At 44.1% G+C, this 19,044-nt stretch overlaps 1 protein-coding gene across 2 annotated transcripts in view; it reads left to right on the top strand.

The window, feature by feature from the left end:
• Sgtb (small glutamine rich tetratricopeptide repeat co-chaperone beta) overlaps nt 1-19,044 on the top strand; it is a 37,136-nt gene that overhangs the window by 13,433 nt on the left and 4,659 nt on the right. The window contains exons 4-9 of one of the 2 annotated variants that reach the window (XM_051172386.1): nt 1,465-1,564; nt 11,436-11,540; nt 17,161-17,299; nt 17,403-17,465; nt 18,446-18,483; nt 18,712-18,795. In XM_051172386.1, the coding sequence (XP_051028343.1) occupies nt 1,465-1,564; nt 11,436-11,540; nt 17,161-17,299; nt 17,403-17,465; nt 18,446-18,483; nt 18,712-18,795 (529 nt within the window). The remainder of the gene's footprint in view (nt 1-1,464; nt 1,565-11,435; nt 11,541-17,160; nt 17,300-17,402; nt 17,466-18,445; nt 18,484-18,711; nt 18,796-19,044) is intronic. The other variant, XM_051172387.1, reaches the window with a different exon arrangement.

Below are 19,044 nucleotides of genomic sequence, written 5' to 3' on the forward strand. Positions count from 1 at the left end.
TAACTTATGTTATAGCACTTGCATGTATTTTTGGTTATCTGTAGTAGCTACACATTGAAGGTGGTTCATAGGAAAGGCCCAGTAAAGTTTTAATGCTGATGGTGGTGAAATCCCACAACAAGGCAAAAAGGTCTGAGAGCAACAACAGAAATCTCTTTGACAAAGAAATCTATTTAAGTACCTCAAGCTCATGTTAGTAACTATTTTCTAAGTTTGTTATTCTCTGTGATTTCTTTAAAAAAAAAAAGTTCTTCGGGCGGTGGTGGCACACACCTTTAAGCTCAGCGCTCGGGAGGCAGAGGCAGGTGGATCTCTGTGAGTTCGAGGCCAGCCTGGTCTACAAAGGGACTCCAGGACAGCCAAGGCTAACACAGAGAAAGCCTGTCTCGAAACAAACTCCAATTAATTAATTTTCATTAAAAACATTTCTTGAGCTATTCGTTGTGTAAGTTGCTCTCTTACCATGTACTGTCCATTGGTTTGTAACATTCACACATTTTACAGCCAAATCAGTTATTAACCATTTTCGCCCATTAGCGATTGCTCAAGTCCTGACATACAATAGCTTTCACTGACCCTGGAAGCCTAACCACCTGCCTTTCTGTTACCCTTCCGGCCCCTGCTGTCTGCAGGCTTATTCCTCACCTTCCTGTTAAGCAGCTAACGAACAGAACAAGAACAGGAAATGGAGGAATGGTAGACTAAAGCCCTTCATCCATTCTCAGATGTAGCATTTTCAGTTTCATCCAGTGGTTCTGCCCAACACGCTGGACACTGTTCTCCCTCACGTGAGGCAGTAGCAGATCGCCACAGGACTCTCTCATTTTACAAGTTATCTGACTGCCAGCTGTATGTGTGCACTCACTCTTCCTGAAAATCAGCACTTAGTAGGCTAGCTTGACATCTGAAGTCCTATCTCTCTAGAAATTAATCTCCCACAATCCCCTTAAAAGGATTCTATCTCCTTTAAAAAAGGATGTTATCTGCCAAAGTTAGCACAATTGGTTTAGCCAGCTTCCTCTCGGCAGCCTTCCCAGCACGGCTGCCCAGGAGAGAGAGAGAGAGAGAGAGAGAGAGAGAGAGAGAGAGAGAGAGAGAGAGAGAGTGCTGAAGGCAGCTTGAGGTGGTAAGCTTGGAAGGAAGGGAGGGATGCAAGCAGCTGTATATGGGAGGAGAGTGAGGAAGCCGATGGAGAGGGTACATATCTATGGCTGACGTAGTCACGATGCTTGCCTTCACTCCGAACAGCTGGATTTTATGTTATGCAGACATTAATTTCCACTACTCCTCATTGCGGAAGTGAGCCAAACTAAGAGAAGCAGCTCGATGGTATGAGATAAAGTTGACCCCGGTGTGACCGAAACGCACTGCATGTGACTTTCATGCTGTTGAAGTCTCGGTGGCTGAAAGCTACCTGTCAGTCAGACTCTGTGCTCACAGCGCCTGTCGTTGATCTGATTGCAGGCAACAACCACATGAAAGAAGAGAACTACGCAGCCGCAGTGGACTGTTACACGCAGGCGATAGAACTGGATCCCAATAATGCGGTTTATTATTGCAACAGGTAATGCAGCGCCACGTCAGCTTTCATTCTGAAACACTGGGGCTCATAGCTCCAAAAGGCAGGTGTCAGGTGTACTTGTTGAGAAAATTTGGAAGTACAGAAAAGTAAGCCGAAGGAGAGAAAAAACAAACAAACAAATAAACAAAAAACCCATAGGCTTCATTCAGCGGCCACTAGTCTTTGTCATTGGTGGTGGTGGTGGTTTCTAGAGACAGGGTCTTTCTGTTTAGCCTTGAGGCTACCAGTCTTAATATTCCTCTAGAATATTTTGTTTTACGGGAGTGCAGTCGGTTTTAGATTCCACTTTGTTCACGGAACAGTTTACATGGTGCTGGGAACTGAATCCAGGGCTTTGTGCTTCCTAGGCGAGCACTGTCCCAGTGGGGCTACCTGTCCTAACGCAGGCTTAGCTTTTGAAAGTCATCCCAAGCATCATCTACATGGTTATCGTTACCTTTTATTCTCAGGTGTGTTTCCAGCGCCTATAACTGGTACTGGCAAACAAGCATTTAGTGTCATCTGCTATGGGCTCTGAGGTTGTCTCCATTTTTTCCAGTGTCATCTAGATTCAGTGAACATCTGTGTTTCTAATAGTATTTTTTTTCCTGTACTTTAGATCTATCCATAAAAAACAAAAACAAAAACAAAAACATTTATTTGGTTTGTAAGTTACCAACATTTGAAAAATTGAGACTACCTGAAATTTTGTTTCATTTTTTATTATTTATTTATTTATTATTGGCTTTTCAAGACAGGGTTTCTCCATGTAGCCTTGGCTGTCCTGGACTCACTTTGTAGATGAATCTGGCCTCGAACTCACAGAGATCCGCTTGCACCCAGCTGCTTTCACCTTCTTTTGTTCCCTGCCCTAGGAATAGCTTTACCTATTTCTGACATGCTCTTTGTGAGTATTAGGTTCTCTAACTACTAGTTATCATTATTTCAATAGTGCTTTCATATAAATTGTCATGTTTTATATTTAACGGCCATTTGGGCAGGACTTTTTTTGTTTTTAATGTTGGCTATGTGTTGTTAGTGTTCTTCCAAATAGTTTTATTTGTTGTTTTAATTATTATTGTGTATGTATGGTGTGCATGTGTGTGAGAGAGTGAGGGGGCACAGGTGCGTGTGGAGTTCAGACAACAGCAATTAGGAGCTGGTTCTCTCCTTCCCGTGTGGTTTCAGACATTACACTCAGGTTCAGCAATTGATTGCACATCATTGTTTTTATGTGCTGAGCTATCCATCTCACTTTTTAATGTTTTAGTTTGTGTGCCTCACGCGTGAGCGCATTAGTGTGGAATTCAGCACTAACCTGGGTTTCTTCTTCTACTGCTATCTACCCTGGTTTGAGCGTCTCTCACTGACTCTAAAGCTCACAAGTGCGCCTCCATCATCTGGCCAGCTAGCCCCGGATTTTCCTGCCTCTGCCCACTCAGGGTCGGAGTTACAGGTGCTTGCTGCCACACCACCGGCCCATTCATTGGTGCTAGAATCTGGGCAAGAGGAAAACTGCAGCTTTTATTGTAGATTTCGTGTTGGCAAGGGCTCTAAATGCCCATTGTGCCTTTGGTTTGTGTATTTCAAGTATTTTTCTGATTTTAATTTGGCAACACTATATACACATCTGCTAAAACAAAAACAACCAACCAACCATAGGCACTCAGGAGGCACAGGGTCTGTATGAGTTGGAGGCCATCCCAGTCTACAAGATGAGTTCCAGGACAGCCCAGAGAGACAGAGTGAGACCCTGTCTCAAAAAGCCCAACCAAACCAAACCAAAACCAAAACCCACCAAAAGTCTTTTAGGGAAATATAGGTGTAGAATTACTGCTTATGTCATTTCTTTAGAAGTTTTGCTTTTAATGCTTAAGAGAAGGCTAGCATTGTTTGCACAAAAGCTTGGCGAGCCTCTCCCCCAGGTAGTGATGCAGTCACCTTTGAGCTGGATGTGGCCGTACATATCTGCACTCCCAGCACTCAGGAAGGCTGAAAACAGAAACAGCATAAATTTGAGTGCAGTCTGGGCTGCATAGCATGACCCTACCTCAAAGCAAACAAAAGAAGAGGAAGAGAAGTTCTTTGTGTACACTTCTACATGTGTCCTAATTGATAGTTATTTGTGGAAGGCTTGGGTCCATAAAGAACTCAATGAGCTGGCTGGCCGTGGTGGCGCACGTCTTTAATCCTAGCACTCAGGAGGCAGAGGCAGATGGATCGCTGTGAGTTCAAGGCCAGCCTGGTCTACAAATGGAGTCCAGGACAGCCAGGGATACACACAGAGAAACCCTGTCTTGAAAAAACAAAAACAACAAACAGACAGACAAACAAAAGAATTCGATAAGCCATACTGGAAACCTCCATTTTATTTTATTTTTTTATATACACATAAAGAGCAAAAACAAACTAATCACTCGAAGTCTATCTCAGAAAGACAGAAAATGCAAAAATAAGTTGAGGAAGAGGAATTCTCCCAAGCTATGTTTTTTTAATATTTGAATTAGCCAGATAAATATGTGTAATGTTTTAATTCAATTCAGTAGATGAAACCTTGAAAATAAATTGAAGACTACCATGAGATATTATGATAGGATGTAAGTATTACTGTAAAAATTATAGAGTACAGTAAGCCATATACTTGTTATATATGAAAAATGTGAGCCTAAGTAAGTAATTTTTCATGAGATTAGAATTTACTAATAATCATATGTGTGCTGCTACTGGGTTAGAGATTTTTGCTGATATTTATTCTTGCCTTTGATTACTGTTAAACTGAAATTAACGAACGTGCGTCTCTTTCATATTTAAATAGGCTCTTTCCCAGGAAGAGCTCAGTCACAGGGTATACTGCGGAATACTAAACAGTTAGAAAGGTTTATTTGCCTCCTTAACACGAATGGTGAATGAAACCTCAGGAGGGGTTGGGGGGATTTTTGGAGACTGTTATCGCTGTATAAATCCAGCAGCCTGTGGCCTTGCCAACTACCACTTCCGGTTTTTCTTAGCCACCTGGCTGCTTAGAGCTGAAGGCTCAGACTCCCTGGAAGGAGCCTTGTTCTCAGTATCCCCTTTCACAGTTCAATGCTAAGGAAAATCTTCCCCCCACGCTGAGTGCACGGGGATGAAGGACACTTTAATTTGTGGAGCGCGGCTCTGGCATTTACCTTCTGCTTTGGCTTCGAAGGATGCTGTGGCACATTAGGTTCATTGCTGAAAGGGGGGATGAGAGGTCTTCTTTGTCTGTTTGCAGCCCAGCTTTTAACAGCTGAGCCATCTCCGCAGTCCATGAGTCCTTCTTTGTAAGCCTGGGTTGTTTTACTTTTTTCTTGAGCTTCTAGCACTTAGCACATATACATAGGCGTCACATAGTCACACACTTCATAGGTTTCCAAACATTTTCCCTCATGTTAGATGTAGATTTGCATTCTTTCTTACCACAAAGGGCAGAGATCAGGGTATGCACTGTAGGAGCTGCAGTCCTCCTCACAGGAGCTCATACAGTCTTGCTTGCTAAACAGAGAGCTAGTGAAGAAATATAAGACTTCGCCAGTGACAGTGGAACAAGTAGACTGTCATGCTAACAGCTCTGCCCATAAAACAGCAAGCAATTGAGTGTGGGCACTTTACAGTTTGCCTTCTGTTTCTGCACAAACTTGGTGGTCACATTTCTTCTGTGTAGCCTCAGTGCGGAGTCTTTTACTTTCTTTCTAGTAGGCTCTTGCTGCTGGATGGATGGTTGAATCAGTTAACACAGAACATGGAATAAGAGATCCAAGAAGGAGACAGGGACTTACGTGGAAATCCTCTTTGGTGATGAGGAAAGAGTTGGAAGTGGTTTGGAAAGACATAGGATTTGCATAGGCAAGGGAGAACGGAGGGCATTTCAGGTTGGAGAGCATAGTGCGAACTGCAGAATTGGGAGTGGTTGGCCAAGTACCTACTGTGCAAGCATGAGGACATGAGTTCGATCCCCAGAACCCATAGTTTTGAAAAAGCCAGGTACTGTGGTGCAAAATTGTAATCCCAGTGCCCGAGAAAGAGAGATAGGTAGAACCCAGGATCTTGCTTGGACAGTTAACACAGGGTTCTTGCCAAGCTCCGGGCCAGCGAGAACCATATCTCAAAAAAGGAAGGTTGGAGCTGGGTGTGGTAGTGCACTTCTTTAATCACAGCACTTGGGAGATAAGAGGCGGGTGGATCTCTGTGAGTTTGAGGCAAGCCTGGTCTACATAATGAGTCCAGGACAGCCAAGGCTACACAGAGAAACCCTGTCTCGAAAAACAAAAACAAAAAAAGGAAGGTTGATGGTACCTTGTCATCTGGCCTCCATGTGCATATGTATGCGCATGCACACGTGCACACACACACACACACACACACACACACACACACACACACACACACATACACACACATCTGGACAGACAAATAAAATCCAGAATCATCAGGCTGTTGTAACAAAAGATGGCTACTACACCAAAAGATGATGGTACAACATCTACTCACCTTAGCACTGAGAAGGGTGGGAGGAGGGGCCAATGATTTTGCATTTTGCTTTCCTGTTTTTCTAGCAGATTCCTAAAGTTAATTCCCTGAGCTTGAACTTGATCAATGGAAATCATTTCTTCTTCTTACTTGCTGTGTGCGACCTTTGGGCACCCCCTTGTCCTTTGTAAGAGTCTGTTTCTTTATTTGTAAATTAAATATGACGCTGGCCACCTTAAAGTGCATTGGCAGGAACAGTAGTATAATAGGAAGAGCCTAGCTAGTTCTAGACTTCAAATATTTCTTTCAAAATACATTGTTGCTAGGCAAAATGGTGCACACCTTTCATCCCAGCACCCAGGAGGTGGAGGCAGGCAGGTCTCTGTGAGTTCCAGGCTAGCCTGTCCTGCATGGTAAGTTTCAGGACAGTTAGGGATACATTGTGAGATCTTGTGTCTAAATAAATAACAGTGTAATACAGGTGACCTATACCTATAGTATCGGTCCAGAGACTGAGGCAGGAGTATCTTTAGGGTGAGCACATCCAAGCATACACAGCAAATTTGAAGTCAGTCTGAGTTATATCGTGAGGCCTCCAAAACCAAACTAAATTCTTTTTTTTTTTTTTTTTTTTTTTTTTTGGTTTTTTGAAACAGGGTTTCTCTGTGTAGCCTTGGCCATCCTGGACTCACTTTGTAGACCAGGCTGGCCTCGAACTCAGAGCGATCTGCCTGCCTCTGCCTCCCGAGTGCTGGGCCAAAATAATTCTTAAATCAACTAAATGAGCTATTCTAAAGCTAAAAACATGGCAAACAGAGCTGTATAAGCTTTTTTTTTTTTAAGTTATAAGAATAGGTTTCGTTATAACTTAATTATAGACGAGGAAATGTGCAGCAGTTATGACTTTTCCTGCCTTGTTGTCTACAAAAATGGAACACAAGTGATATTGATGCTTTTGTTCTAAGGGTGAGGAAAGAGAAGGCGTCCACCAGCACGGCCCGCTTGCCTGCACTGTGTGAAGTTCACTCTTCTGCCCCGCCATCAGCCAGAGAAGCAGCACAGACACATTGTCACGCAGTGACATTGTCACGCAGTGCAGTGTTGGCTGTCCAGCTTCTTCCACTGAAGACTGAAATGCATACTGCTTTCGCTTTCTTTCCCCCTTCCCCTCTCCCCCCCCCCCCGCCTCTGAGCTGCACAAACTCTCTTTGACCTTACTTACCCTTTGTGATCTGATGGTGGCAGGATTGCAGCACTGTCCAGATGGCTCCTCATGTAAAGGGGCTTGCTGATAAGCCTGGTGACCTGGGTTCAGTCCTCACCACGCCTATTGTGGAAGGAGAGAACCACTCCCGAACGTTGTCTTCTGAACTCCATGCATGTCCTGTGGCATGTCCTGTGGTATGAGCACGCCCACAAACATAGACACACACACATGCTACACACACACATGCACACACAGTCGCTTTCTTTTGTCCCCACATTCTGTCCCTGAGTTGAATCCTCCTGGCTTTGATCATCGTTGTCAGCATGAAGACAGAGATCAGAGCATCTTGAGTCATGCTCCTTTTTCCCATATACTTTTTACATTTTTAAAAGAGACCGAAGTAGTGGTCAGGGCTGGGGATGCAGCTGAGTGCTTGGGTGCTTGCCTACCATGTGCAAAGGCCTGGACCAATGCCCAGTACCATGCCTGACTCCTCACACTTACAGTTTTTAATTGAGAAAAAAGATGGTATTTTTTAAATTATGTATTTGTGCATTTTATACACATAAAAGTGCCCTGTTGGCATGTATACCTGCATGACAGAAGAGGGCATCAGATCCAATGGTTTTGAGCCACCATGTGGTTGCTGGGAACTGAACTCAGGACCTCGGGAAGAGCAGCCAGTGATATTAACCACTGAGCCATGCCCCAGCCCCTGTTTATTTTTTTTTAATAAACGCTGAACTTTTATGATTTTATTCCAAGAATGAAGGGTCTCATCTAAGTTAAAGAATGGTTGACAGGCCGGGCAGTGCTGACACATATCTTTAATCCCAGCACTCGGGAGGCAGAGGCAGGCAGGTCTCTGTGAGTTTTGAGGCCAGCCTGGTTTACAAAGCGAGTCCAGTACAGCCAGGGCTACACAGAGAAACCATGTCTCAAGAAAATAAAATAAAACAAAACAAAACAAAGAGAATGGTTGACAGACAAGTAGACTCAAAGGCACCTTTTCTGGGAGGCATAGTAACATATACTTGTAATCCCAGCACTAGAGAGGCTTAGGCCGGAGAGTCCAAGACCAGCCTGGCTACATAACAAGATAGTGTCTCAAAATGAGAGCTGAAATCCCAAATGGAAACAAAACATCACAAAGAAAAAAAGAAAAATACTATCTTTTCTCTTTTTTTTTTTTTTTTTAAATTGAGACAGGGTCTTAGAAAGCTGAAGCTATCCTTGAACTCCCTATGTGGCTGAAGCCGGCCTTGCGTTTCTGAGTTTCCCCCTGTCTCCATTTCCTGAGTCCTGGGGTGACAAGTGTGTGTGACCACCTTTTCTTTATAGTCAGCTAGCCTTTCTCTTCCACTCCCCACACTGGACTCCCACACTGCCGAGAGCGGGAATAGTGTGTCACTATTGGTCCATCCGCTCCTCAAAGGTGTCTGTGTGCCTGCCGGTGCCCAGCAGGTGCGTTAGCTTAGCGTTGGAGCACCTGCCTAGCCTGTGCAGGGATCCCAGCTTGCTACTCGGTGCCAGTTGAACTAGGAGAAGAATTGGGTGGCTCTCCAAGGGAGAGAGTGGGAGGCACGTGGTAACTTCAGGAGGAAGGCTTCATTTGCAGCCAGAGGCAAGCACACAGTCATCTTTCATCTTAGACTTCTCAGGAAATGTCAGTTCTAGAAGAGATTCCGCTTACTGAATTATTCGTTCAGCTACTTGAGTTGGCAGGATTCCGGCCATTAGTTCACTGTCTGAACTGCTTTTCTCCAACTGCCATAACCAATGGGCAGGATGGACTTGTGGACATGAACCACAGTCACCGCGGTGTGAGAGTTTTCCATGGTGGTTGGAACTGAGCCTTCCCTGCGGATGCACTCCATCCCACCCTTACTGTAACGGCACGGAGTTTACTTACTGACGTACCATAGGTTCAAAAGTCAAATTTGTCAAAAGCATGAGGTCTTTGACTTCTTGTCTTTTTTCTTAAGACAGGGCCTCGCTATGTAGCCCGGAACTTGCTATGTGGATCCAGCAGTCCTTGAGCTCTCAGAAATCTGCCTCCCCACTTCTTGGATTAAAGGCAAATTCCACCATACTTTCTGGAGTATATGTATGTCAGCGATTAATGTGCCTGTTAGTTGTGAAGACTGATCTCCAAAGTTCTTATCAAGCTAATCTACACTAGATAGGGTTGTTTCTTACAGAAAAATTGGAAGATCTATATTCCAAGTTTCAGTCTCCAGGACTGTCGGTGTCAGTTTTAGCTACCTCTCTGTCGGACTGGTTTTATAGAACACCCTCATGGATAGCTGACAAACATTTGCATTTACTTTGGACATTCAGTGTTGATGGGACACTAGTGTTGTGTTGGTCAGGAACGGAATCGATGGTTGGAAATGTGGTCTCTGTAGTCTAGCAATCGCAGGCTCCTGACAGACAGCAGTAGTTGCTCAGTCCGTGAGGCTGGATGGCTCAGCACCCCCAATCTGGAGGCAGAGTCTCAGGGAAGTCCTAGGGAGCTGCCCATTTCCAGTCTATGTTGGAATTCCAAGGACATAAGTTCTTCCACAAGGGAAGGAACGCCTCAGGGGCAGGAGAGATGAGCTTCCGCAAGAGGGAGGCAGAAGCAAGCTTCCCTTTTGTGTGGGCCATATCCTCTGCGGAAGCCCGGGCTTAGGCTGGATCCTTCTAGCTTCAAACCATCTGGAGTTCAAGGAACTCAAGGAAAGGCGAGGACTGACACCTGAAGGTGCCTGACTGTCACTCAGGAGCGCGCGCACACACACACACAGAAACATTTTCTTTGTTTTTATTTTTATTTTTAATTTGTTCAATTTACATCTCTATTGTAGCCCTCTCCCGATCCCACCCTCCCTCCTCTAGCACTCAGAAAGGGAAGCCCCCCTCCCCTAACATCTGACCCCACCCTATCAAGTCTCATCTGGACTGTCTGTATCCTCTTCCTCTGTGGCCTGGCAAGGCCATCCCTCCAGGGAGAAGTGATCAACGACACACACATTTTCATCAGTTTTATTGTTTTCATCTGTATTACTAGAGAGTTCCGGATGTCCCTGAAAGAAATTACTGTTGATTAGTTTCAAGGAAGACAGAAGGCTGACTGGGGTAGTTAAACAAACAAAAGGGTTAGTCAATTTAGACAACAAACGTGGCTCTGAGAGAAGGAAGAACAAAGGTGGGAAGAGAGCGGGGTGGGGGTGGGGAGTGGGGAGTGGGGGTGGGGGGTGGGTGTGGGGTGTTTGCTGTGAGCTTTTGTCTGTTGACTTGCAAGCATGAAGGAGTCTCAGTCAATTTCTGGGTTTATAACTATGCTTCCCCCCCCCTCCCCCACCCCCGAAGGGCTTCCTGCCTTTATTACTAGAAGGGACCTCAGGTTTGGGGGTACAGTGTTTGGAGTAGAGGGGTACACCCTGCCCTTTTGGGGTGAGGTCAGGTCGTGAGAACCTGAGATGTGATTCTGTGTTCCTGCCCTCATCCCTGACCTGGTGCAGCTGTATCTTGGCTCCTCACATTTCCTTACTGGCCTTTGAGTACCAGTCTTAAGGCTTCTGTTTTTCCTCCATTTCTTGTCTGAGTGAACTCTTCCTCCTTGGCATTATTACCTGACCGGTCATAGTTACTAAGATGCTTGTCCAGGCAGGCGCTGTTTCTCTAGAGTCGGTCTCGTCAGCCGTCTTCTGAAGCAGATTTTTGCTGAGGGAGATTCTGATAACCTTCGAGAGACTGAAGAAACAGTGTTCAGTCTGTCTGTGTTAGGAGTGAAGGAGCAGGAAGTGTCGATGGCTTGGAAAATGTTGGTATGCTGTAGCCTTACTACCAAAGTGACCAGTTCACAGCAGCTGCCCTCTCCGTAGGCCTCCTGAGGTCCAGATACCGCAGTGTTTTCAGTTTGCCTTTCAGGCAAATTGAGAGGCAATCAATAGGTAGATGGGTTGTAACGACCCGCACATTTGCCTTTTATCTAATGCAAGGGGGAAAACGAAGCTTACATATTTTTCCTGATGTTTTAAGCTATTTTTAAAATTGTTGTATAATCAGACAGTTTGACTTAAACATTTATGAAGAGTGACGTGAAAACTGGGACAAGAACTATGTAATTTCGTGCCTGAAAAGCCTGGACTGGTGCCTTGAAAGCTGTCTTATTCTGCTGTCTCTTCCTCTCAGGGCTGCTGCTCAAAGCAAGTTAAGTCACTACACAGATGCAATAAAGGACTGTGAGAAAGCAATAGCAATCGATTCTAAATACAGCAAGGCCTATGGAAGGATGGGGTAAGTGCTTGGAGACTGTCCGACGTGTTGCGGGGGTTGGCATCACATGTGTTGCTCTTAAGGCTTGGTATCAAATGTCCTGACTAGCATTGCACCCTGTGTGGTAATAAGATGAATGTAATAGAAAGAACAAACAAACAAACAAACAAAATGGAGAAGAAGCCGGGCGTGGTGGCGCACACCTTTACCCCCAGCCCTTGGGAGGCAGAGGCAGGTGGATCTCTGTGAGTTCGAGGCCTGCCTGGTCTACAAAGTGAGTCCAGGACAGCCAAGGCTACACAGAGAAACCCTGTCTTGAAAAACAAAAACAAAAGTTACTTTCTGTAGTCTTCTAAGTTTATCTCTAGATAGAAACAAATATTAATATTTATAATAAGTAGAAAGCATCAAGATTAAAAATTATGTAATAAGGCATAACTAATGCATTTACAAGTTTGATGAAGTGGAAAGAGTATATGTATATAGTCAAATACTAAAAATTAACATTTTACCCAAATGACTGTACCTTTGATAAATAAATGTATTTGTTATGTATAATTTCTAAGCAAAAAAAAAAAAAAAAAAGAAAGAAAAAGAAAAACAAACAAACAAACAAACAAAATGGAGGAGATGCCTTCACTTCAGGATGAGGTCAGCCGTGGATATTTCATGACTGACTGGCTGGAGAAAATCACATATCTGTGTTGTAAACTCACTTCATAGCCTGGACCATAAAACAATTAAGCTCACAGTTCCCTAACCAGGTGTTTTACCTGGAGCCACTATTTGCTATCTGTTAGTTTCATTCACAGGGACTTTGTAGGATTTAATTTCTGTGAGAGCCAACTGCATGTGCTGTTGGAACCCTTAAGTTCTAAGTCTGAGCGTCATATTCAGATAGTCCATTTTTTTTTTTTTATCGGTTTAAGTAATAGACATTTTGAATTTCATGTGTTTCAAAATGAACTCCTGCTGTCTTCTCAAATCTTTTCCCAGAACTCATCTGCCCCATGCTTAGGTCTAAAGCATAGGAGGAGTTGTGTTTCATCCATTTCTGGCTTATCTCGTCTATTCTCATTTGCCTGTGTGTCTTGGATTCAGTCATTGACCAGGTTGCTTATAGGCCTATCCCAAATTGCCGTCTCTTACCTAGTCTGCTTAAGTTACCCTGTGACTGGTCTTTGTGCCTCAATTCTCTACCTGACCAATGTTGATCCTCCACAGAGATGCCAGAGTGAGCTTTTTAAAGTAGGACCCTGAAGTCTTGGGTATCTAAATGGATAGGACACTTGCCTAGCATGCTGGTCTCTCTGGATCCTGGCGTTGCATGACGTGGTTTTGGTGTTGCGTGCTTACAATCCCAGCACTTGGAGGCAGAAGCAAGAGGATCATGAGTTCATGGTCACTTGGCTACATAGCAACTTTGAGGCTGGTCTGGGCTACGAGACCCTGCCTCAGACCTGCCCACCAAACCCCCAAAGCAAAACCGTCATTCCATGGCAGCTATAGTTTACAAGTCTGAACTATAAACAGGTCTGGCATGATCCAGTGTAGCAAGGTGCTCTCTCTGCCACTTTAAGCATCCCATACCTGCATCTTTCTTAGGGTCTCTGTGTTTATTGCTGTGTCTGGGTAGATGGTCCTCCCCCACTTCTCTGGGATCGCTTTCTGTCATTCACATCTTCACGTCTTCTGCATGTGGCTTTTTTTTTTTTTTTTTAGATTTATTTATTTATATGTAGACAGTATTCTGCCTGCATGTACACCTGCATGCCAGAAGAGGGCACCAGACCTCATTATAGATGATTATGAGCCACCTTGTAAGTAGCTGGGAATTGAACTCAGGACCTTTCGAAGAACAGCCAGTGCTCTTAACTGCTGAGCCATCTCTCCAGCCCGAATGTGGCTGTTTTGGAGTAAACACTGCTGTAATTCTCCATAATACTGCCCATTTTGTGAGCATGCTTGCTGTCTATGTTCCTCAGGTAAAAGAGAGTTCTCTAAAAGCTAAGAATGGACTATTCAGTATTTATAATAGTGCCTAATACATACTAAGCTTTCAGTAGTTATTGATGACTCACTGGGAACTCTGTTGAGGACCCTTCAAGGCTGACTAAGAGAAAACTTGTTGAGTTGTAAGAATTTCTTATTTAATCTACACAAGAAGCCTGGGAGGTAATCCAGAAAAGAAAGGATTAGATTAGTTTTAAAAACAATCCTACCAGGATCAGTGGCACACACCTGTGATCCCAGCACTTAGGGAGGCAGAGGCAAGCAGATCTCTGAGTTTGAGGCTAGCCTGCTGTACAAAGTCTAGGACAGCCAAGGCCACACAGAGAAACCCTGTCTCAAAAAACAAAAAACAGAACAACAATAACAACACCAACTAAACAAAAAACCAATCTCAAGGCTGGAAGGATTGCTCAGCTGTTGGAAGCACTGACTGCTCTTCCAGAGGACCAAGGTTCAATTCCCAGTACCCACATGGAAGCTCACAACTATCTGTAACTCCGAGATCTGACACTCACAGACATGCATGCAGACAAAACACCAATGCACATAAAATAAATATAAATAAAATATTTAAAAAACCCAAAACAATCCCAGAACAAAAAAAGATACTCAATACTATCTTTTCATATATACTATTATTACTGCTCAATTCTAATGTAATTTCCAAGTAAATTATAGGTAGGGAAAGATAAACATTGAAATTTAATAATGCTTCGATTCGTGCCTGTAATGGTAATTTATTATTTGAATTACAAGAGATTCTTATTTTGGCTGTCTAACAACTAACATGCTGTTCAGGCCTAGTCATCTGATAGCCAGTTTGCTTTTAATTTAAAAGACGAGAAACTGGGGGCCGGTGAGGTGGATGGCTCAGCAGGTAAAGGCACTTGCCCTGTAAGCCTGACGGCCCTAGATCAACCCCCCAAGCCCATGTTAAAGTGGAAGTGTGAAGAACCAAGGCTTTTAAATCCACGGGGCTGGGTGGCTGCGGTGGGGAGAAAGAGGGTCCGAAGGGTTTTGCTCTAGGCCCATCAGGCTAGGAGCTGGTTACTTCTAGTGTTTCTCTCTGACCTTTCAGGTTATTTGGCGCCATTGGTCACAGGGGTAAACTCTGAACTTTCTAAACTCTTTAACTGTCAGGCTGATAGCTCTGGCTGCTGTACTTTAACTCTTAAATTTTCAGGCTGGTAGCTTTGCTATTTGGAGTTGCTGGTTGCAGTGGACAGGGAGAGAGAGAGAGACAAAGACAGACAGAGAGAGAGAGAGAGAGAGAGAGAGGGAGAGAGAGAGAGAGAGAGAGAGAGAGAGAACGCTATACATTCACACAAACATAGGGAGCTCCCGTAGATCATTCATAAACATACATAAAGACATAGGCAATCAGCTGGGTGTGGTGGTGTGCACCTTTAATCCCAGCACTCAGGAGGCAGGAGGATCACTGTGAGTTCAAGGACAGCCTGGTCTACCAAGTAAGTCCAGGACAGCCAAGGCTACACAGGGAAACCCTGTCTCGAAAACAAAAAACAAACAAAAATCAGACAGGCACGCATTTGGTGTATGGTGAATGGAGGACAACTCCAACCAACAACAACTTTATTTCCGTCCTGGGTTTTTGTAATATCTATGAAAAAATTACCTCATTCAAAAATAGATACAATTGTTACATAAAAAGAGTTATAGTAAGCCGGGCGTAGTGGCGCACGCCTTTAATCCCAGCACTCGGGAGGCAGAGGCAGGCGGATCGCTGTGAGTTCGAGGCCAGCCTGGTCTACAAAGTGAGTCCAGGATGGCCAAGGCTACACAGAGAGACCCTGTCTCGAAAAACCAAAAAAAAAAAAAAAAAAAAAAAAAAAAAAAAAAAAAAAAGAGTTATAGTAGTAGTGTGTCTAAGTTCTTTTATGAGAACTATATATATCTAACTAGATCCTTTTTTATTATATCTTTAAAGCAGTGGTTTTTATCTATATGCTCATTATGAGTTCAAAGCAGAAGCTTTTCTGTTTCTTATTTCAAATGTATGTTCTGTGTTCAGAGGAAGAAATTTTTATGTCAAGGTTTTTCTAAGAAACAGGTTCCTTTTGTATAGATAACCATGTATTCTTTGTTTCTGTATTCATATGGTCTTTCTTATCATAGTGTACACCTAGGCCTTATCCTTGGGCTAAACTTAGGATCAATGTATTTCCTTGATTTTTTAATTTCATTATTTATTTATTTATTTTCATTTTTTGAGACAGGGTCTCTCAGTGTAGCCCTCGCTGTCCTAGACTCACTTTATAGACCAGATTGGCATCGAACTCATAGCAATCCACCTGCCTTTGCCTCCCAAGTGCTGGGATTAAAGGTGTGCACCACCGTTCCGGGCTGATTTTTTATTTTTTTTATTTTTTATTGTTTTTGGTTTTTTGAGACAGGGTTTCTCTGTGTAGCCTTGGCTGTCCTAGACTCACTCTGTAGACCAGGCTGTCCTCGAACTTACAGAGATCCACCTGCCTCTGCCTCCCAAGTGCTGGGATTAAAGGCGTCTGGCATCTCCTTGATTATTAATTTGCTTCAATCTTGTTTTCCTTCATGGTGTAATTCACATGGACGTTCACAGAGCTCTTAACAGTTTTTGCTGTAGTGCAGGAGGGTTTTAAAGTACTGGAATCAATCCAGGAACCATTATCAGGAGTCATAAAGTCATCTGTAGAAAATCTGCCCAACAGATTGAGTAGCACCATGGAGGAATAAAATTATGGTATAGGCAGTGAGGGTCTATTCATGGCCAACTGCATTATTCCAGGCATATGGGACAAGCATAGGAAGGCAGCATAGCAACAATAAGCAGTCTTGAGGCAAAACCGCTTGGGGCTCTGCCTACGCCAGGGATACACCCATTCGTCAGCCATGCAAAAACAAGCAGGCTGCGGCCAGGAAGCTCACTTGCTTGCTTTTGCCTGTCCAGCATGTGACTGCTGGATGGAAAGAAAAGAGGATGGAAGGAAAAGAGGCAGTCGACAGTGTTGGCCTCTGGCCTCCACGTGTGCCCCATATCACCCATCTACCTACAGTAATAAATAATACATATTTTTTTTAACGCAGTAGGAAGTGAAACAGTAAAAACAAAGTAGGAAATTAATATTTCTTATGACTCAAGGTCTTTTAGGATGGAAGAATGTGGGGTGATTGAAGTACATAGTGTTCAGAGGCAGGTGTACCCCACCTAAGGCCTGTGGGCTGCAGGTGTCCCAGGAGAGCTATGAACACAGCCCAGCACATCTGTAGGGGGCAGCACTGTTACAAGCTTTGACACGCCTGGTCTCTTAGAGTCCTCGAAAATGGTGTCAGCATCGTGGGCATAGGTGCTCACAAGATTGCTAGCAGCAGGCCTTATTTAGCTCAGTGAATGACTTCCCCTACATGTCAGAGTTTTTAAAAAGTAGGAGGGTAAGTTTCATCTCTGAGCTGTAGGTGTATGATCTGTGTGGACAGAAAGTTTGTAATCAGGCAGACCATTGATGCTTTGGAGTTAGGGAGAATGTAATGCTCTCTCTCTCTCTGAACCATACTCTGACTCAGTGTAATCTGGGTGAGAATTGAAAACGAAGGCATCTGTCTCCCTGACTCTGCTGTGTTTCTTCCTAAGGCTGGCCCTCACTGCGATGAATAAGTTTGAAGAGGCTGTTACAAGCTACCAGAAGGCACTGGATCTGGATCCTGAAAACGATTCCTATAAGTCCAATCTGAAAATAGCAGAACAGAAGTTAAGAGAGGTACCCAGCCCTGTAAGTGGCTGCTGTGACGTGTGTGGCCCAGAGCCTCTTGTTCAGAGGTGACTGATGTCACAGCGGCTGGAATGAATCTCAGGTCTAACTAATTCTTTTGCAGACAGGAACTGGGCTGAGCTTTGACATGGCTAGCTTGATAAATAACCCGGCGTTTATCACCATGGTGAGTAGATCCCCTTTCTGATCTACTGGCTGCTGCCCACTAGACATCTGCTAACCTTTTATGCCCTACTTTTTTAAGGAGATGGGATTGTATAGTAGTTGCTAGAGTTGACCCGAAATTCTTGGGCTTAAGTGATTTTCCTGTTTCAGCCACTCAAGGAACAGGGAGTGAGGGCTTCAAATTTGGTTTTGTTTCTGTTTCTGTTGGTTTGTTTGTGTTTTGAGTCAGGGTCTCTCTGTGTAACAGCTCTGGATATCCTGGACTCTCTTGGTAGACCAGGCTGGCCTCGAACTCTCAGTGATCCACTTGCCTCTGCCTCCTGAGTGCTGGGATTAAAGGCGTGCACCACCGTGCCCCGCCCTCAATTTTTTTTAGAAACAAATGCAGGAGTTTCTGGTGAGTGGCAAGTGTTTAGGGCGGAGGCTAAGACAGCAGGGCTTCACCTGTCCGCCTTCTTTAGAGGGAAGCCAGGGTGGATTTTAGAAAGCCCATAGCCTTCCTAAATCAAAATATAAAAGCCAGTGTTTTGTGTGAATGTGTGACTTTATAAGACAAAACTTGTGGTTTTTCATTAGATTGCCCGTTTGCAAACATGAAAATTTAAAAACCACTGCCTCCCCGCAGGCTCGCAGGTTTCATCAGGATATCCTTGTATTCCGTTGCCTGTGGGAAAACGCCCTTTCTTCCTTTCCAGACTTGAAGCTTACATCCACGATTTATGGCTGCCCCCCCCCTTTTTTTTTGCTCATTAATCTGATCACTGGTGGCAATGCCCTCCATTAACATCTAATTTTTTTTATTGTCTTTTATCTCATTTTTCCAGTTGAGACCAGTTTCTATAGTACTTTCTCTTTTGTGTAACACCCTAAACTCCGCCCAGTGTTAGAGTGTGTGTTATTAGGTCTCATTCCTCTGCCCTTGTAACAATCCCTAAGCATCACTGCCATATTTTAATAAACAATACTATTTTTCAATTGTAGGCTGCAAGTTTAATGCAGAACCCTCAGGTTCAACAGCTGTAAGTATAAAGGGCCCCTTGTGCCTTTCTCTCCCTTCTCATTGCCAGGCTCTGAATTTGAGCATATCATCTCATAACTGATAAAGAAGCACCGAATCCTGGCCATTTAGAACTTAGGGGCAACTTACACATTTGACCCGACTCCTTCTATGCTGTTGCTACACTTGACTGACGTTCTCCTTCCTGTGAAGAATATATGCTAATCTCCGTGGTCTCTTATTACCCTAGAATGTCAGGAATGATGACAAACGCCATCGGCGGACCTGCTGCTGGAGTTGGAGGCCTAACAGACCTGTCCAGCCTTATCCAAGCGTGAGTGCTTGTCCTAGTTTGCTCTCCACTATATTGATAAGGCTGAGTGACCACAGCAACTCGGGGAAGTTTATAGTCCGTCAAGAAGGGAAAGTCAGCGCAGGAACGCAAGGCAGGAACCTGGAGGCAGGAACTGGAACTGAAGCAGGGACTATGGAGGAACATTGATTGCTGGCTTGTTCTCTGTGGCTCCCCCAGCTTGCTTTCTTATACAATGGAGGACCCCCTGTCCAGGGGTGGCACAGCCTC

Source organism: Acomys russatus, chromosome 30 (assembly GCF_903995435.1).
Source record: "Acomys russatus chromosome 30, mAcoRus1.1, whole genome shotgun sequence".
NCBI classification, from domain to species: domain Eukaryota; kingdom Metazoa; phylum Chordata; class Mammalia; order Rodentia; family Muridae; genus Acomys; species Acomys russatus.